We start from the raw sequence: 18,651 nt of genomic DNA, 5'->3' as shown, positions 1-18,651 counted from the left end.
CACTAGCCTGTAAACTACACAGGGTGCCAGTCTCTCAGCTGCAACTTGCTTGGGTATAGTTGAGTGGCACTGCATCTTCTGCAGGGATATCTCCTCTTCCTCCCATGGGCCGCACCTTCGAGAGTTTCAGGATCTAAAAGGTAAGAGAGGATAAGAGTTAGTAGTTAGTGACAAGAGTAAGCAGAGTCAGATAAGTCACTACTGAGAGCAACCACACTTACTCATGTAAAGTGTGTGAGGGTGAGACTTCAGTGAGAAGGCAGAGAGGGTGAATCACCAAAAACAGCCTCTTCAGAATCCACGCTCCTAACAGACCCTCTGTGCACAATGTCTATGACTGTCTCTTCTGGAAGGGGCAGGGTGCATTTTGATGCTGGGTCTCCTCCTATGGCTGTCTGTTCCCACTTACTCCGTGACAGATAATTCTGCAAAGAAAATGGTGTGCATTAGAGTTATTCTGATGCAATATTTTAAGAATGTTGGGGGTGAATAGTGTTGCTTGTCTGCTAAAGATAAAACAGGGTGACAAGGTCACAGTGAGGAAACAAGCAGGTGCAATATGTTGCGTTAGGAGCAGCGGAGAAGCAGTCCAGGAGTGTAGTAGGAAGTGAGGGGGATGGGCTAGATGTTGGGGAAGGGCTGTGAATGCTGAGGCTGCAGGTAACCAGGGCTAAGCAGAGAATAATGGGAGATACAAATTAGGAATCTCACTTTAGGTAGCCCTTGTCAGGTTATTAAAATTTATTCTGCATTGCAGCCAGTCCCTTGGAAACAATGGGCAGAATTTTGCCCTCATCGGGTGGGCACAGTGGGCGGGCCCGAGAGTGGCCCCGAAGCCAACCAAAGCCTGTGATCGGGCCCTGACCGCGATGTCACGCTGGCTGGCCATTTAACGGTCAGCCAGTGTGAAACGCGCGCTGCAGCGCTCACGCTCCCGGGGTGGCGGTGGTGGGGCGGGAGGAGTGCGTGCGCTGAAGTTCACGCATGTGCACGAGTGCGCGCAGTAACAGCCCCCTGAGGCACACAGCTATCTTAGGGAGCTGAAGACTTTTAACCATAAAAATAAAGATATTTAAAATCATGAAAAATGTCCCCAGCTCCGTGACTCTGTCACATGAGCGGGAACATGTTAAATAGGAGTGTAAAACGTATTTTTTAAATTACTGGTTGAAACCTCTCCCTGCCCGAGGATGAGTATTCGCTAAAAATGCAAAGGCCGCCTTTTTGCCTGCTCGCCAACCGAACGGTTGGATGGGCAGCAAAAAATTCTGCTCAATTAATTGATTAAGGGCCTTAATAGACTGCTTAATTATCAGCAGGAGTGCTGCTGACTCCCGCGCGCACTCGGTGACCGAAATATTGCACAAGTGCGCGCTGATGTCGGGACGTTCGGCCGACGTCATCACATGTCATTTTACGCTTGTTTGGATCGGGCACATGCCCTTCAGACGAGAGAAAAATTCTGCCCAATGCTTCTGGCGCTGACCTGTCCTGCTTCCTCTGTCCATTGTTACACTTTGCGAGCCAGGATATCTTCTTGCCACTGGATGGAAAGATGAGGTCCCAGTTCCTGATGATCTCAAAATTTCCATGTCCAGCATCTCTCCTGTTTTCCATTTTAGTGAATGAAATTGATTGTAACCATAGCGCACCTTCCTTTTCAGAAGTGATATCTGATTTCATATTCCTATATTAGTGGAACTGCAAATGTAGAGCATGAGTAGCAGCTTGCCTGTTTTTTGCCAAGCGGGCGCACGGACCACTTTAGCATTACCATGGATTACACATAAACAGATGCACTGTCAGAGCATGCCAACCATTTCTCCATCATCTTCAACCACTTAAAAAGTTTGATCCCATAAGGTCTTCAAATGCATACACAAAATTCAACAGACATAATCGATATGGAATTATTTTCCAAAATCAGTTCAAAGTAGCTATGATGGTAATCTTTATGCCATGAACAATTGTAAACATTGTGTATTTGAGCTGTGCAATTGCTGCAGCATTTCAATTCAGATGAGTAGTTCTATGATCATGTTGTTCATAGAAAGTCAAGGACTTGGGGTGTGTTTTCTGATATTTATTACATACAGCTGCAACCTAACAATCAATGCTACAACTATTCCTGACCCTCCTCTTGCTCCCTCAATCTATTTCAGCCAAATTGTTGACCACCCAACTTCTCTTTCTGGGTCCTGCTAGCTGATATTATTAATGGTTCCCTCTCCTCAGGTATTGTTGCCCCTCTTTCAAAGCTGCCATCAACACCTTTCTCAACCTAACTACGGCCTTTGACACAGTTGACCACACCATCCTCCTCTAATGCCACTCCACTGTCATCCAACTCGGTGGGTCTGCACTCACATGGTTTCATTCTTAGCTATGTAATCATAGCCAGATTAACACTTACAATGGATTCTCTTCCTGCTCCCGCACTGTTACCTCTGGTGTCCCCAAAAATCTATTATTTGTCTCGTATTTCTCATCTACTTGCTGCCCTTCATCAGTGACATCATTCAAAGATACAGCATCAATTTTCACATGTACGTTGGCAATACTCAGCTCTACCTTACCACCATCACTCTCAACTCCTCCACTGTCTCTAATGTGCCATACTGCTCATCCGACATTGAATACTGGATGAGCAGAAATTTCATCCAATTAAATATTGGGTAGTCTAAAGCCTGTGGCCAGGACTTTCCGTGTCCGCTGGCGTCGGGCGTGTTCGGTGGCATAAGAGGACAGTATGGCGTGATTGGTTTCACAACAGCGTGAAACCAGTTTGCAATCATCCGCTCAACCTGCATCAGAGGCTGCCAGACCAATGGAGGCGGCCTCCCTGCAGCAGGGCAGGGAACAATTGGAGCCAGAGCCTCCATGCCTCAATGATGGGGCCACAAGAGACAAAAGCCGCCCAAACAACTCCTCAAGAGAGTTTCCCCCTCACTTCAAAGGGGTTTACCAACTATAGCCCTCACCACTTTTAATAACCACAAATGCTTCTGAGTGTGCCTCCATATTGCGGCACTCTCATGGTCCCTCACCTGCTTGAGCAACGCCTACCTCTCCTGGAGGGGCTACCAGAGCTCCAGAACTGTCAGCCTCTGATTGAGCCATCAACAGTCTGTCTTCTGTCCTTCATAGGATAGTGAAAGCAGCCAGTTAAGAAGCTACCTGTTGGAAGAATGCACCAGTGGGCACAATGCTGGCCAGTGCAGGTTCAGGACCCCAATTCAGTTCCTACCTCAGGGCCCTGAAGCCTGCGGTAAAATCCAGTTCATTCTGTCTATCAAAACTTTTCATAATTTTAAAGATCTCTATTAAGTCATCACCAGCATACTCTTTTGGAAGATAAAAGAAACCCATCTGTTCTTCCTCTCTTGATAGGTTTGCCCCTGCATTTCTGGTATTGTCAATTCTTTTCAATTCTCTCCCTTTAGAAATAAACCCTAGTGCTTGGTTTGTTTTCTATGACTTTGTTAATCTATGTTGCTACTTTCAGTCCTGAAGAAGGGTCATATTGGACTCAACATTAACCCTGTTTCTCTCTCCACAGAGCTGCTGGGCAGAATTTTTCCATCAGCGAGCTGGGGGCGGGACCCGCTCGCCGACGGGAAAATGACGCGGGATGATATCAGGGGGAACCGATCATCCCGCCCCATTTAAATATCCAGGAAGGCGGGGGCACAGCGCGTTCAGCTGTCCACCCGCTGACCTGTCAATGGCCAATTGAGGCCATTGCAGGGTAGTTAAATCAATTAAAGGCCCTGCCCGTCCAACCTTAATGTTGGTGGGCAGGCCAGGAGCCCCGGCGGGCTGCTGAAAAAACATGAAACCTCATCCACCGGCAGGGTTTAAAAAACTTTAATAAAGCTTCTGTGATATTTATTAACATGTCCCATCTCGTGTGACATTGTCACGAGGGGGACATGTTAAGGATTTTTTTATTTTTCTATTTTTAAACTTTTAAAAACTTTTAGCGCTCTCCCTGAGGCAGCACTTTGCCTCAGGGAGATGTGTGCTCTTTCGTGTGCATGCGCAAAAGAACGCACTGTGGCATTTGGGGAATCCTCCCCTGCCCACACAGGAAGCACATAGCGCTTCCCATCAGGCGGCTCACTGGATAGACCCACTTAAAATGGTGGCGGGGCCCGTTTTGGCGGCGGCGATCGGCTGCCCGCCCACCACTGAGTCGGTGGGGCCCGCCCGCCCATCAAGGGCAAAATTCTGCCCGCTGAGTTTTTCCAGCATTTTGTGTTTTTATTTCAGATTCCCAGCATCTGCAGTATTTTGCTTTTATTGCTACTTTTAGCGTCTTTTGTACTTGTAGATCCCTTTGCTCCTCTATCCCACTTAAATTCTAATTTCTTAAGTAATGCACAACCTCTTTATTTTCTTGCCAAAATGTAATACCTAACATTTGTCTATATTGACATTAATTTGCCAATTATATGCCTATTCTGCAACTTTATTAATATCTTCTTATAATTTGTTGCAGTCATCCTCAGTATTGACTATATTATCAAGTCCATCAATAAGTGGCCCTATTCCCATCTCAACTTTCCTTTTTTGTAACTTATATTTTTGTAAAATATTTTATTATGTTGTTTTATGTTCCTTGGTAATTTAATAGTTCCTCTTTGCCCTCCTAATTGTTTTTTGATGTCACTTCTAATCTCTTTGCATTCTCCCTTATTATCCTCCCCCCCCGCTGTCCAGATACTTTGACTCCTGTGAAGTGCCTTGCCATATTTTCTACGTTAAAGGTGTTACATAAATACAAGTTGCTCTGTGCTATCTGAGTTTTTTTTTGCATTCTGCTGCAACCTAATATTATCAATAGTTTGCTTATCACTCTCTTAAAGCAAATTTACTTAGATAATATATCAAACAACTGATACAAAATAAAAATATTACTACTTATGTTGAAAGATACAAACCTCACAGAAACAACACAGTTGGTATGAAAATTCCCATCCAAGCTCTGGATTTGCTATCCCTTACAGAAGTTGCTTAATACATTTCAATTTGAATCAATGGCATTTCCATAATGACCGGCCAATACTTCATCAATGACCTTCCCTGCATCATCAAGCCAGAAATATGGATGCTCACTGATTCAATGTTCAGTTCCATTCACAACTCTTCAAATAAAAAATCTTCAAGGTGTAGACAGGAAGGAACTTTCCCCCTTGGTGGAGGGGGCATAGATTTAAGGTAAGGGGCACGAGGTTTACAGGGGATGTGAGGAAGAATTTTTTCACTCAGAGGGTGGTAGGAATCTGGAACTCACTGCCTGACAGGGTGGTAGAGGCAGCAACCCTCATAACATTTAAGAAGTATTTGGATGTGCACTTGCGATGCCATGGCATACAAGGCTATGGGCCTAGTGCTGGAAAATGGGATTAGAATAGTTAGGTACTTGTTTGACCGTTGCAGACTCGATGGGCCGAAGGGCCTTTTTGTGTGCTGTAGACATCTATGACTCTATGACTCTAATTAAACAGTGTCCCTGCTGGCAAAAATAGGTGGTAATCAAAGGACATAGATTTAAGCTACACTAGTTGGCAAAAGCACCAGAGGGAAGATGAGAAGTATAATTTTTATACACTGTCTGAAAGAGTAGTGGAAGCAAATTCAATAGTAATATTCAAAAGGGAACTGAATAACTACTTGTAATGTAAAAAGTTTCATGGCTTTGGAGAAAGACCATGGGAGTATGACTAATTTATTAGTTCTTTCAAAGGGCCATCACAAGCTGTATAGTCTGTGACCAAGATATTGTTATATCACCTTGCTTTCTAATTGTTTCATGTCAACATGATACAATTTTAATCTTAATTTAGACTACTGTTTCACCCAATTGTGAGTGTCACACCATGTATGTCCGTACCAGTAAGATATATGAACAGACTTTATGGAAAATAAATCAGTCATGATGTTTTGAAACATGAGGAAAGTGGTTTGATGCCACTGGGATTTTTAAAGATATTTGCCTGTCTGTTTTTTTTTAAGATTATTCCTTCATGGGATGTGGGCATCACTAGCAAGGCCACCATTTGTTGCCCATCCCTAATTGCCATTGAACTGATTGGTTTGCTAGGCCACTTAAGAGTCAACTGCATTGCTGTGGGTTTGGAATCACAAACAGTCCAGACCAGATAAGGAAGGCAGATTTCCTTCCCTAAAGGACATTTGTGAACCAGATAGATTTTTACAACCATTGTTTCATGGTTACCATTACTGAGACTAGCTTTCAATTCCAGATTTTATTTATTGAGCTTCAGTTCCACCATTTGCTGTGGGATTTGAACCTGTGTCCCCAGAGCATTAACCTGGGTCTCTGGATTACTAGTCCAATGACATTACCACTGTGCAACCATCTCCCCCAAATTTTGAATGCCCCCAGTGCCCTCATCTGACACCTTGGGGGAATTTTAATCCCTAATAATGGGTGATTTAGGGATGGGTGGGTAATTAGAATAAGTGAATTTGAGATCATGACCACAACCTGGCTCCAACACACACTTCTGAATTTAATGGAGGCACGCTTGAATGTTTGCAAGCACCAACTTGCTGAAGTTGGGACTTTAGTTAGTGCAGGTGGGTGAATTTTATTACTGCAATTCACATCTTCAGGAGGCATTAGTGAAGTCTTTTCCAATTTAATTTTACTTAGCTTTAAATTTAGCAGGCTAAATTTTATGCCCCTTCTCACCTGTGGGCCAATTGAGGCCCTTATGTGGCCAATGAAAGATCACTTTTACCCACAGCACCTGAAGGCTGGCACGGAGTGTGCAGCTCACCGGTGGAAACTCGGAAGACTGGTGACTGGGCAAGTGGGGGTGCCTTCTTTTCTGGAAAAAAGTCAGGGGCAAGCTTGCCTTCGCTTGGCCAGCTTCCCTGTGGCCATTTAGCAGCCGTCCGGCCTTTAATTGTCTCAAGGCTGACATTCTGCCCCTTTCCAAGAGGAAGACCTTCCTCCGAGAGCCTCTGCTCAATAAAAGGGCCAGCTTCTCTCTTGTTCCAGCAGCACCACCAGGAGCCTGGACTTTAAAATAAGCCCGGGGTTCCAGCAGGGCCAGGCTGGCAGACCTGGCAAGGGAGGGGTGGTTGTCAGGATTGTTGGGGTGCGGGTGGCAAAACTGGGGTGGGAGGGAAGAATTACCTTGTAGGAACCTCCATTGGGCACAGGGGCCAGAAAAGAAGGAATCCCCACTTTCCCAGTCACCAGTCTTCCAAGTTTCTGCTGGTGGGCTGCCACACTCCATGCCAGCCTTCCCGTGCCGTGGGTAAAAGTCATTGGCCACTTAGGGGCCTCAATTGGCCCACAGGGGGGAATGGCCACTTGATGCCTCCCCTGCTGCTGGTAATATTGCAGCTGGGGCAGATAGGAAACAGGCATGGTACCATTGCCTTGGCACCCAATTTTATCGACCCACCTACAGTCCTGCTCCCGGAGCACTGTAAAATTCTAATCAATCTGTTCAGCCTGGGTTTCCTGCCATTTGGGAAACTAACCAGTGATTCAGTGGCAAGATTGAACTACAGTTCAAGTGGGCATTTAAATTTGTAATAGGCCCATCTGAGTGAAACCTCGTTAATTAAAGCTGGTGTTTCAGTTCCTCCGGCAAATGTTTGGCGGAGAGTTCTGTGCTCATACAGCATTTTTCTAAACTTTGGAAGCTTTCAAATTGACTGTTGGAATGGGAGGTTTATTGAATGTGTTTGAAACTACATTAGAAACTACATCGCTAACTACAGCAGTGACAATGTGCTGCGGTAGGATCAGCGTATGCGCAGGAGGGAGGCACACAGGAGTGAAGTGCACCAGCGCAAGGTGCACAGGAGAGATTTCAAAGTCACAGCTGGCATTATCCATGTAACAGAGTGTATGGACAGAGGATCAGCTTCCTTGACCACTCAGAAGAGCAGCACTTCTACAGCCTGAGGGACCATATCAGGTGGTGGCAAGTGTTTGCAACCTTCAAGAAGTTGACCTACTATCTGTTAGACTTGGTAGCCAAGCATCATCAGTGCTTGTGAAAGTTACCATGCCACTTTTTTTGCTTCTTCTTTCTAGGGTGCTGCTGAAGACATCTCAAGAATGTTGTAGTCAGCTGCACAGAAATGTATAAAGCCCACGACAAATAGATTGTTTGTCAAGGCTTGGGTTATGTAAAAGCAAAATACTGCAGATGCTGGAAATTTGAAACAAAAACAGAAAATGCTGGAAAAACTCAGCTGGTCTAGCAGCATCTGTAGAGAGGGAAACATAGTTAACATTTTGAGTCCGTATGACCCTTTTCAAAGCTGAAGAGAAGTGGAAATGTGATGAAATTTATATTAAGGTGGTGGGGCAGGTGAAGTTGGATAGAAGACCAGTGATAGGTGGAGGCAAAGGAGAGATTGACAAAGATGTCATGAACAAGAGTGGTAAGGTCTAAAAAATGTGCTGATAGTGGCATTAAGGTAAGAAAGCAGAATGTGATAATAGCAGAACAAGGGTAGCATTGTGTGAAAGAACAACATGGACCAAGTAACAGATGGCCCTTTTGGGGATGGGGTGGGGGTAGGGAGCGGTGGTGGGGAAAAAAGGATAGAAAATGGGATAGAAGGGGGATAAAAAAGGGTATAAAACCAAGGATAAATGAATGAAAATAAAATTAAAATTAAAATAAGTGGATAAAAAGTAAAAATGAATGTAGAAAAAAGGGGATTAAAAAGGGGGTGAGGATAGAGGAGACAGTTCATGGCCTGAAGTTGTTGAACTTAATGTTAAGTCCGGAAGGCTGTAAAGTGCCTAATCGGAAGATGAGTTGCTGTTCCTCTAGTTTGCGTTGGGCTTCATTGGAACGTTGCAGCAGGCCAAGGACGGACATGTGGGCATGACAGCAGGATGCTGTGTTGAAATGGCAAGCAACAGGAAGGTCTGGGTCATGCTTGCACACAGACCGAAGGTGTTCAGCAAAGAGGTCACCCAGTCTGTGTTTGGTCTCCCCAGTTGGGAGCAGCGATTGCATTAGACCAAATTGAAGGAGATGCAAGTGAAGTGCTGCTTCACCTGAAAGGAATATTTATGTAAATTTCCCTTTTGATGACAGTAGCCAGTAGCCACACAGGTGAGGGATGTCCACAATGGCATCTCGTGGCGACCTGAACACTAGCACAACAACCAATGGCTTTTGTAAACCACAAGGGATATTAATACAGCCCTTACATTAATGCAACCACAAAAACAGTTTCATACAGATATGCGCAAGATTCCTGGGAGCTGTCATGATGTATTTATTGAGTAGCAGTCCAGCATTCCAGACGATCCCAACTCAGGAAGTGAACTTAAGGAGTAGCTTGTAAGAAATAAGATTTACCCCACTTTAGACTTGGCTCATGACAGCAGTAAGGAACAATAACATTGAGGTGCATTTCTTCCTCCCATTGCTGTGGAAGAGTATGGGCAGGATTTTTTGCTCAGCGTGCGGGCGCGCACCCGACATGCCCGAGTGTGAAATAGCGCGCGATGACATTGGGCGAGTGTCCCGACATCATCGTGCACTCGTGCGATATTTCGGTTGGAGGGCACATGCGAGAGTCGACAGTGCACCCACCAACAATTAAGAAGCCTATTAAAGCCATTAGTGTAGTGATTGACCTGGATTTTTCACTGCCCATCCAACGTTACGGTTGGCGGGTGGGCAAATCGGCCAGATGGCCTTTGGACTTTTGAGGAAACCTCATCCAAGGGTGGGATGAAGTTTCCGAAATTAATTTTAAGAAAATGTTTGGGCAGAATTTTTGTCAGCAATATCTTCAGATGAGTGACTCTTATGGGTGGAATTTTTTTTCGTAATTTCATAATGTTTATTTTTGGCTTTAACATTCTTCAGCTCCCTGAGGCAGCTCTCTGCCTTCAGGGAGCTTTCATTCCGCGCTCCCCCGTGCCCGCGCTGACTTCAGTGCCTGCCCTCCTTCTGCCCTCACCCCAGCAGCGCTGGGCCCTTCAGCATGCCTTTCACACTGTCTGGCCATTAATTGGCCAGTGAGCGTGAAATTGCAGTTGCGGGCCAATCGCGGGCACGGCCCGTTTCCTGGCCGCTCCCAGGCCCACCCACCGTGCCTGTAAGACGAGCCGAAAATCCTGCCCTATGTTTCTCCTGCTCTCTGACGCACCCAGCAATAATTTCAGTGTTGCATTATCGAACCTGGGCCCTGTATCCATCACAACCACCTCCTGGCTCCTCAAATATCTATTTCTATAGTGTTTTTATATGCAGTTGGGATGGCATCATATGGATGTGGATGTGCATCATGCCTGCTGCGTATCATAGAGATGGGAAATCTGGAAGTCAAAATTTATTGCTACAATTCAATTGCAATCACTGATTCTGACTCATTGGCCCGGATTTTCGTGTAGGTTTAGGAAAACACGACGAGCACTTTTACAGTTTCCAAAGTGCACCCCCGACCAAAGTGACTTTGTCCAGAATTTTTGTTTTCTCACGCAGGGTTCGGGTTCATGGTACAGTTTGTGAGCTGCAGTGGAAAGCGGGAGGAACGGGAATGCAGAGGGGGCTGATTAGAAGGCCCACCTTATCTCTCGAAGACAGCAACCCAGCTCTCAGCATTGTTTAAATGCCCCCATCCCCCATACCCTCTCAGATTCCATGACCACTCCATATCCCCTCCATTCCCCTCATTTATTCCCCACAGGCACTCACCCAGTATCCACTCTGTACACTCCTCAGGACCCATGCAATAGCACTAGGAATTATTTTAAATGAAGGTGTGTAAAAAAACTAAACCTGTGACAATCTAATAAAACTCTCATTCAAAAATGTGTAATTGATAATGCAAAAAATTCTCGATATAAGAAAAATGTTCATCCTTTAAGTCGTGAGCATTTGCCTTGGTCCACTGGAATTTCAATGAGTAGTCAAGATGGAAATGGCCAAGTACAGGAATTAAAAAATATACTATCATTTCCCCTTAAAGACAGAAAAGGAGCTATTTAATTTTTAATGATAAATAAATGTATTAAGGTGCTTTGGGACCAATCAAGGCACATATATGTAGATAAAGTCCTTTCATAAGAAAAAAACATGTGACTAGTACCCACTTAGACATAAAAATGTATTTAAATGTAAAGGTCATAGCAATTCAAATGTATTAAAAAGGCAGGGATAGCACCTCAGGCACCTTGTGGATGCAACCTCCAGCTTCTCGTCAACAGAGCACCACATATTGAATGGACTGGGAGAGAATGTCATCTGAAATGTGCATCACAATAAAATGTGTTTAATGGCACAATGCAACAGAAAAGCACTTCCACAGTGTCACAAAAGAAATAACCGTGTTCACTTTGTGTCTGGCAATCATTGGGCATTGGTTTTTGCTTGGTCCAAAAATAATTAGGTTAAACATTTTCAAGGTTTATTTTGTACTCTACAGATCTTGTTGTTTGTTGGCATAAAATGATGGGTTTTCTGTTCCTGATTTTTATCTTTCTAGGAGTTACAACAGTGCTTACAATGACGACGCTGAGTATCAGTGCTCGAAACTCTCTTCCTAAAGTTGCATATGCAACTGCCATGGATTGGTTTATTGCTGTCTGCTACGCCTTTGTGTTCTCTGCACTAATAGAATTTGCCACAGTAAATTATTTTACAAAACGAGGCTGGGCTTGGGATGGCAAAAGTGTTGTGAATGATAAGGTAAGAGGTTCTTTCAGCTTCTTTAATCAAATCTTCAAGTGTATCCCATGACGACATAACATGTTCATCCTCCATGGTTCAATGGATAAATTCAACATACAGTGTAGTTCAGCGCAATACAGGTTAGGAGGGCGCCAGTTTCAATATGCACAGTTTGCTGAGCCAGTGGGCAACAGAACTGTAACCAGTCAGTGTACAGATATCTCCCTGAGAGAGAGAAGGGACTGACAGACACCAGTCAATGTAATTCCAGTGAATTACATTTGGAAAGTGAAACATTGGGCTCACCAGTTCGGACTCAGTAATGAGGCCCCTTACACTGACCACCATTTATTGTCCAGATTCACATGCAAGAACATAACTTGACTAAGATGATAGAGAGCTGCTGGTGCCCAAGGATCTGTACCATACAAATACAATGGTATTCTAGTTTTAGGAGTAAATTGAGTCTAGGCAAGTCAGAAGTTCAACGTGTGCTATTAGTAAGTTTAGGGCAGATATAAGTCTTGGGCTGCAACACAAAATAGGCAATAGAAAATTGGTCACCAGTTTTACACCCCATCCGATTTTCTTTCCCATTAAGAAAGTTGTATGGATTGTAAAATGGGTTGCTGATTTGCTATTTCCTGTTCTGTCTACTGTCCATTATCAATTTCAACCTCCTTATTTTTAATCTATTTTAAACAATGGATGTATAAACATACCAAGGATTCTAATTAAGAACTACTAAATTCATGAAGTGACGAGGCCAAAAGCCTCAGTCAAATTGCTCCACTCAATTATAAACTCCTGTAGGACTACAAGGTTTTTACTCTGATCATGCAGAAGGCATTAATCTGACACAGAAAGCATTAGAGGAGGCACAGCTGAATGTCAACCACCCTGAGATTTTGCTTCAATCTTCTCAAAACGGTATCCTCCCCACCTCCAAAAGAACTGAGGTTTGTTGGATATGTGTATGACAGACAGTGTATTTACAGTTTACATAGACAAAATAGAGCTTTAGGAAGAAACGTTGGCAGTGCCAAATAAAATTAATTCCACTCTTTCAAAAAAAACACATATTAAAGTAAGTCTAAAACAGCAACTTCTGAGAATGTGAAGGGACAAATCGCCTTCTCACCTTTTGGTGTTAAGTATGCAAGATTACAAGCTCTGGATCTGGATTTTCATCCGGAGAATTCCCAACTCTGCAAGCCCGACTTCTAAATATGGCTGCCCGAATATCAGATTTTCAGTTTGGGGTGGTGGGCTAAATTAGGAGTCAGGGTGGGTGACCCCAGAAGAACTGAGGAGGCTGTCAGGTGTGACATCATCATGCAGTCGCGCGATATTTCGGTCGGTGGGCGCCCACAGGAGTCAGCAGCGCACCCGCTGACAATTAAAAGGCCTATCAAGGCCATTAAAAAGTTAATTAAAAGAAAAGGCCAAGCGGCCTTTAAACTTTTTTGGAAACATCATTCACGGGTGGGATGAGGTTTACAAAGCAAATATAAATCAAATAAAAACTTTGTTTTTTCACTAACATGCCCGTGACAGAGTCACATAAGGGGACTTGTTTCATAATATTTATAAAACTTTTAATTTTTTTTGTTGAAATCAGTCCATCTCCCTCAGGCAGCTCTGTGCCTCAGGGAGATTATGAAGCCCACAGTCGCACACGTGATGGTCGTGCTTGCCCGGCTCGCACTCCAGCCCCGCCCTCACAGGCAGTGCTGCCATTTCACGCTGGACGGGCCTTAATTGACCTGCCAACGTGAAATTGCCTTCGGGCCCGATAGCAGGCGACGGTTGGCTTCCCGACTGCCCCCGCCTTTCCCTCCTGAGCCCGCATGGCAAGGGCAAAATTCTAGCACAAGTCTTATAACGACAAACATTTTGTTCAAGTGCACAATCCCTTTTAACAACAAGGGAGGGGAGAAGATGGCGTAGTGATAATGTTACTGTACTAGTAATCCAGAGACCCAGGCTAATGCTCTTTGGGACAGGAGTTCAAATCCCACCATGACAGCTGGTGGAGTTTGAATTCAATTAATAAATCTGGAATATAAATCCAGATTTAGGAAAGAATTGGCTCTTCCAAGAGTAACATTTTCCTGGCCAGACAACAATGTAGAATCAGCAGTAGAACTTGAAGTTTAAATTAGAACTATACAATAATGATACACTTGGAATACAAACACTTGTAATGATATGATAAATATGATTTAAGAAATATTTGTGTAGTCAGCAAGAACTTTCCTACTGAGGCGCAGAGCAACATTTTCAGGAATTGATTATAATGGCAAAATAACCTGGGAGAGAGCAGCTCAAAAGGAAGATATTTACTATTAACAAGTAATGAAGCAATCTTCATTTTAAATTTTTAATTTCCTTTTTGCATGAATGAATGAGGATACTTGTTAAATATGGATACATGTAATCTTTCACCAATGTGACGTCAGACAAAGCGGCTATATTGAATCTTTTTTGTGTATATTTATATTTGGTGCTCTGGAGATGATTTGTGTTGCATCAGATACCATACAGTCCTTCATAAATGCCTGGTGTTACTGCATATCTCAGCAAAGGTCCTGAGTTTCTGCAGGATTCTCCTGATTTGCTGCCGGAACTTTGATGAGAGATCAATGGAACACTCAATTAAATTGCAGGAATGGCCATTCCACACCTGTGGAGCCATTTGGCACATGGGATTTATTACTTACCTCTTTCTGAGACTGGGTGTGTTAACATATTCATGTTGCATTACAAAGCTGATGTCTTCTGTACGTTCTGTACGTTCCATGATAATTTATTAAACCATAGTAGAGGTGACAGAGAAAAGCTTAAATAAATATTTAGATTATGCTTATATATTTATAGAAAAGATAGCGATTTATATATCTATTTTGGATTATGCAACAATTATCTTCATGTTGAGTTCTCAGATTCCTTAGAATTTAATCTCTTTAAATTACTGGCCTAAGGGTGGAGTTTTCCTGGCCCCTTACTTGTAGATGTGAAGGTTGGGAAGGGCTGGGAAAAACTGGCAGAAAACTCACTTGGCGGGCAGGGGGTTGGGGGGGTTGGGGGTTGGGGGGGGGGGGGGGGGGTGCAGGCGGGTGGGGTGGGGGGTGCATGCTCCCCATCATGGTCCTGCCCCTGGTAAAGTTTCCCGCGGCCAATTTTCCTGTCAATGAAATCAGCAGCCTGCTTGCTGGAGGCAGGCATACAAACAAGGCCTTTAAGATCTCAGTTAGAGGCCTTTTGTAGAGGGACACAAGTTTTACAGTATCACACAAGCCCCCTGCTGTGTAAAGAGCCTGGCAATGCTCCAGAAGCAGTTTCACGCCAGAAGGTCAGAAGACAATCTTTGGCTGATGCACATGCCTGTATCAATGATCCCAAAGGCCGAAAGCGGTACATCCATTCCCATTCCACACTGATGACCATGACGGTTCAGGGCATTCTTTTTAAACCTGCTGTCAGCATCCGTTCATTAGCACATCCATTGTGTGGCACCCCCTAGGTTTCCCTCTGCATGAGCAACACTCACCCCTCCCAGTGAGGTGAATAAATCTCTAGATTTATTAATGCATTTTGATACTGTTAACATTTTTATTTAATTCAAAATATAGTTTTTCCACCAGTAAAATAGGCAGAAGATCCCATCTTTTCCTTTGCTTCATCAGGCTTATTTTAACAAACAGGGTAATTGGCAAAAGAAATATAGGTGGCATGAGGAACTTTATTTAATGCAGCAAGTTGTTATAATCTGGAATCCACTGACCGAAACGGTGGCGGAACCAGATTCAATAATAACTTTGAAAAGAAAATTTGATAAATACTTGAAGGGGGAATGTTTGTAGCACAATGGAAAAAAAAGCAGAGGAATGGGACTAATTGGATAGCCATTCCAAAAAGCCAGCATAGGCGTGATGCGTCGAATAGCGGCCTCTTGTGCAGTGTCGTTCTCCGATTCTGCAACAAAAATAATGAATAAATCAATGAAAAGCTTTCACTTACTTCCACAGAAGAAAGACAAGGCTTCTATCATGAAGAAAAATAATGCTTATGCAGTCGCAGTTGCCAATTATGCACCTAATATCACTAAGGACGCAGCACTACCAACAATTGCAAAGAGTGCAACTGCAGAACCAAAAGAGGCCAAACCAGAGACCAAGCCACAGGAGGCCAAGAAAACATTTAACAGCGTAAGCAAAATCGACAGAATGTCCAGGATAATGTTCCCTGTTTTATTTGGAACTTTCAATTTAGTGTACTGGGCTACATATTTAAACAGAGAACTTGTTGTTAAAGGGATGAGCAATGATGCTGCAAAATAATCATTGATGCATTTTAAGGCATGTGGAATTTCTAAAGGGTGATGATGCCAAATACAACCTGTAATTGCTAATCTATGTACTTTGGTATGTTTATAGAAATAAGCCTTTATTTTGTCATGATTCACGCACAGAAGAATTGCAAAGTCCACACGATTCACAAGTTGATTTATAAAATGATTCATACTGCGGAATCAATGAAAGAACAATTGGAACAAGATATTGGACACTAGAAGGATTAGTATTGACGAGACACTGAGTGGGGTGGTGGTGGTGGGTGGGTAATTTTCAATTTGATCACCTGTCGGTTTAACCTGGTGGAGCAGACCACTCACCCACTGTAGAATCTACAAGATTTTAGTTCCATGAAAAATAGTGGAATGCAAATCAAATGGGATCTACAATTGGTGGGCAATCATTCTGCCAGGTTACCACCCAGGTGACAAAATTGAAATTTATTTCACAGTGTGATGGCGAAAATTTGGGTTCATACATTCAAATGGTTTGTGCCACAGAACTGTTTACAAGGTTTTGCATTGCAGATATTTAATATCAAAAGAGTTCATATGTTAGCACTTATTGGTTGAATTAAACAATTAGGTAACACTCCTGTCATTTTTTGTAAGACCACATGTTATATGAAAGTGTTGATGGTTAACAGTAGTACTTAGTGATTTTTAATTTCTTGAGTCTAGTATACAATTTACATCGGTTCCAGTGCAAAACTTTTACTTGTAAAAAAAATGTTTCTTATATGCTGCGAGAGATAATTAATGTTTAAATAAACACAAGAACTAGGTTTCTCAAAAAAATCTCATAACACAACTTTAATGTTAACTTTATTGTATTTCTTCCACATTTGTTTTGTGCTGCCATTTTGGTTTTAATGTTAAATATGACGCATGTGATTTGGGGATTTGCATGGTGATACTGGTGCTGAGGTCACAGAGCACATTGTGTGACTTACCCAACAATGGCATCATACAATGCACAGAAAAAACTGCCTCAGTAACCACATTAACATCTCTGAAACCCATTTTATCTTCTGAACCAACTTAAACAATGCAGAACCTTGAGGGATACAATAAAGAAAAATGAACTCGAAGCTGTGTTTGATAGATTTTCTTCTGTTAAGTCAATATTTTGACAGTTTTTGTAGAAAAGCAAATCCATTAAAATAACAGGGGATTGCAATTTAATTAATGAAGTCATTTTCTTCTAGAATTATTTAAGATGCACTGGGGTGACTGCAACTTTTAAAAGATAATAACCTTCTTAATTGGAAATGTGAATTTCTTTATGTGATTTTACATAACTGACCAAATGGATTAATGCCAGGAACAGCAAGCAGCTCTTGGCTTTCACAGGATTGCTTCATGCAGATGAGTTTATTTCAGATGATAAAGGGCTGATCTGAACTCGAGCTGGGAATCGAGCATGAGTAGGCAGAAGCAGGTTGCAAACCATCAGCAACCCTCCCCAACGCCACCCTGAAATGTGAGGTCTGGGAGATATTAACCACCAGATCGCATTTGCATTTCATGAGTGATCCCCATCCAAATTCAGTGACTCCGATGAACAGGAGTCAGAGCTGGTGGAGGGTCAGTCTCTGCCAGGGACCCAGGGAGTCTGTTTCCAGTAAAGTACGTAACAAAATTAACAGTGGATCAGAAAGTCTGTGATTGGGTGGGGGACGGGGGAGAGCCTGGGGCAATAGGATCCCAAGTTATCTTCGTGAGGGCTTCTTGGCCCACAAGGAACCTTTAAAAATTAACAAAATAATTACTGGCCTAGACCTCATGTGGGCAGAATATTCGCTGCCGCTAGATTTTACTGACAGGTTGGATACTGTACAGACCTTCGTTTTCCATGGTAAAAATTATATGTGCATCCTGATGATATAATTGGAGTGGACCAATCCCCTACTCTTAAAAGGACAAGAAGTCTTCTGATGCCTGAATTCAGGCAAGTAAAAATTGTGAGGTTTTTGGGTACGCATCAGGGCTGTGTCACAAGAGCACCTTCCCCCACTGCCACCCCCTCCCTTTGGAGATGGGACAGGTTAATTTCTTCTCTCTTAGTTTGGTTAAATTGTGAAATTTCCATTAATTACAATGAATTTTGGCTTAATGGCTTGGATTTTCATCCGATGCCCTAAAAGGACCCATATTTGGCATCGAGTCTCATTTAAACACAAGTTCCAAACTCCTGCTTGCCATTTGAGTAGGGTGATAAATTGGCAAATTTCCTGAAGCTTTTTTTGAGCAGCCACAGCATTCCCTCTAAGGATCACTGGTTAAGCGGCTCAACCTGAACAACTGGGTGGAGCATTAGCGGCAGTAGAACCGTCCTTTTATACCTGAATTTTGCACTGGGGGTCTGACAACAGGACCCCAATATCCATATATAAGTATTCCTGTTTCAAGCAGGCAGCCAGAATGTCAAAAAATCGCCCAAGCCAGTATTTACGCTGGCGCACATTTGGCGCAGGACTGGCACAGCAATTCACAAAGTGAGATTCAGAGATTAAACACCCACTTTACACAAGGGTAGCATTGAGTTGAATTTCTCCCATAATCAAAGTAACAAGTGAAGAACGAGCACATAAAGTGCGG

General features: G+C 43.1%; 1 protein-coding gene across 1 annotated transcript in view; it reads left to right on the top strand.

Moving 5' to 3' along the window:
* The window catches only part of LOC144683797 (gamma-aminobutyric acid receptor subunit alpha-2-like), a 412,721-nt gene extending 395,595 nt beyond the window's left edge, over nt 1–17,126 (top strand). Inside the window, exons 9-10 of the mRNA XM_078547208.1 lie at nt 11,512–11,714; nt 15,728–17,126. Of these exons, the coding sequence (XP_078403334.1) occupies nt 11,512–11,714; nt 15,728–16,039 (515 nt within the window). The 3' untranslated portion in view covers nt 16,040–17,126. The remainder of the gene's footprint in view (nt 1–11,511; nt 11,715–15,727) is intronic.
* Nucleotides 17,127–18,651: the final 1,525 nt, after the last annotated feature.

The sequence above is a fragment of the Cetorhinus maximus genome, chromosome 1 (genome assembly GCF_964194155.1).
Source record: "Cetorhinus maximus chromosome 1, sCetMax3.hap1.1, whole genome shotgun sequence".
Classification (NCBI taxonomy): Eukaryota; Metazoa; Chordata; class Chondrichthyes; order Lamniformes; family Cetorhinidae; genus Cetorhinus; species Cetorhinus maximus.
This window is presented reverse-complemented; position numbering and strand designations above follow the sequence as displayed.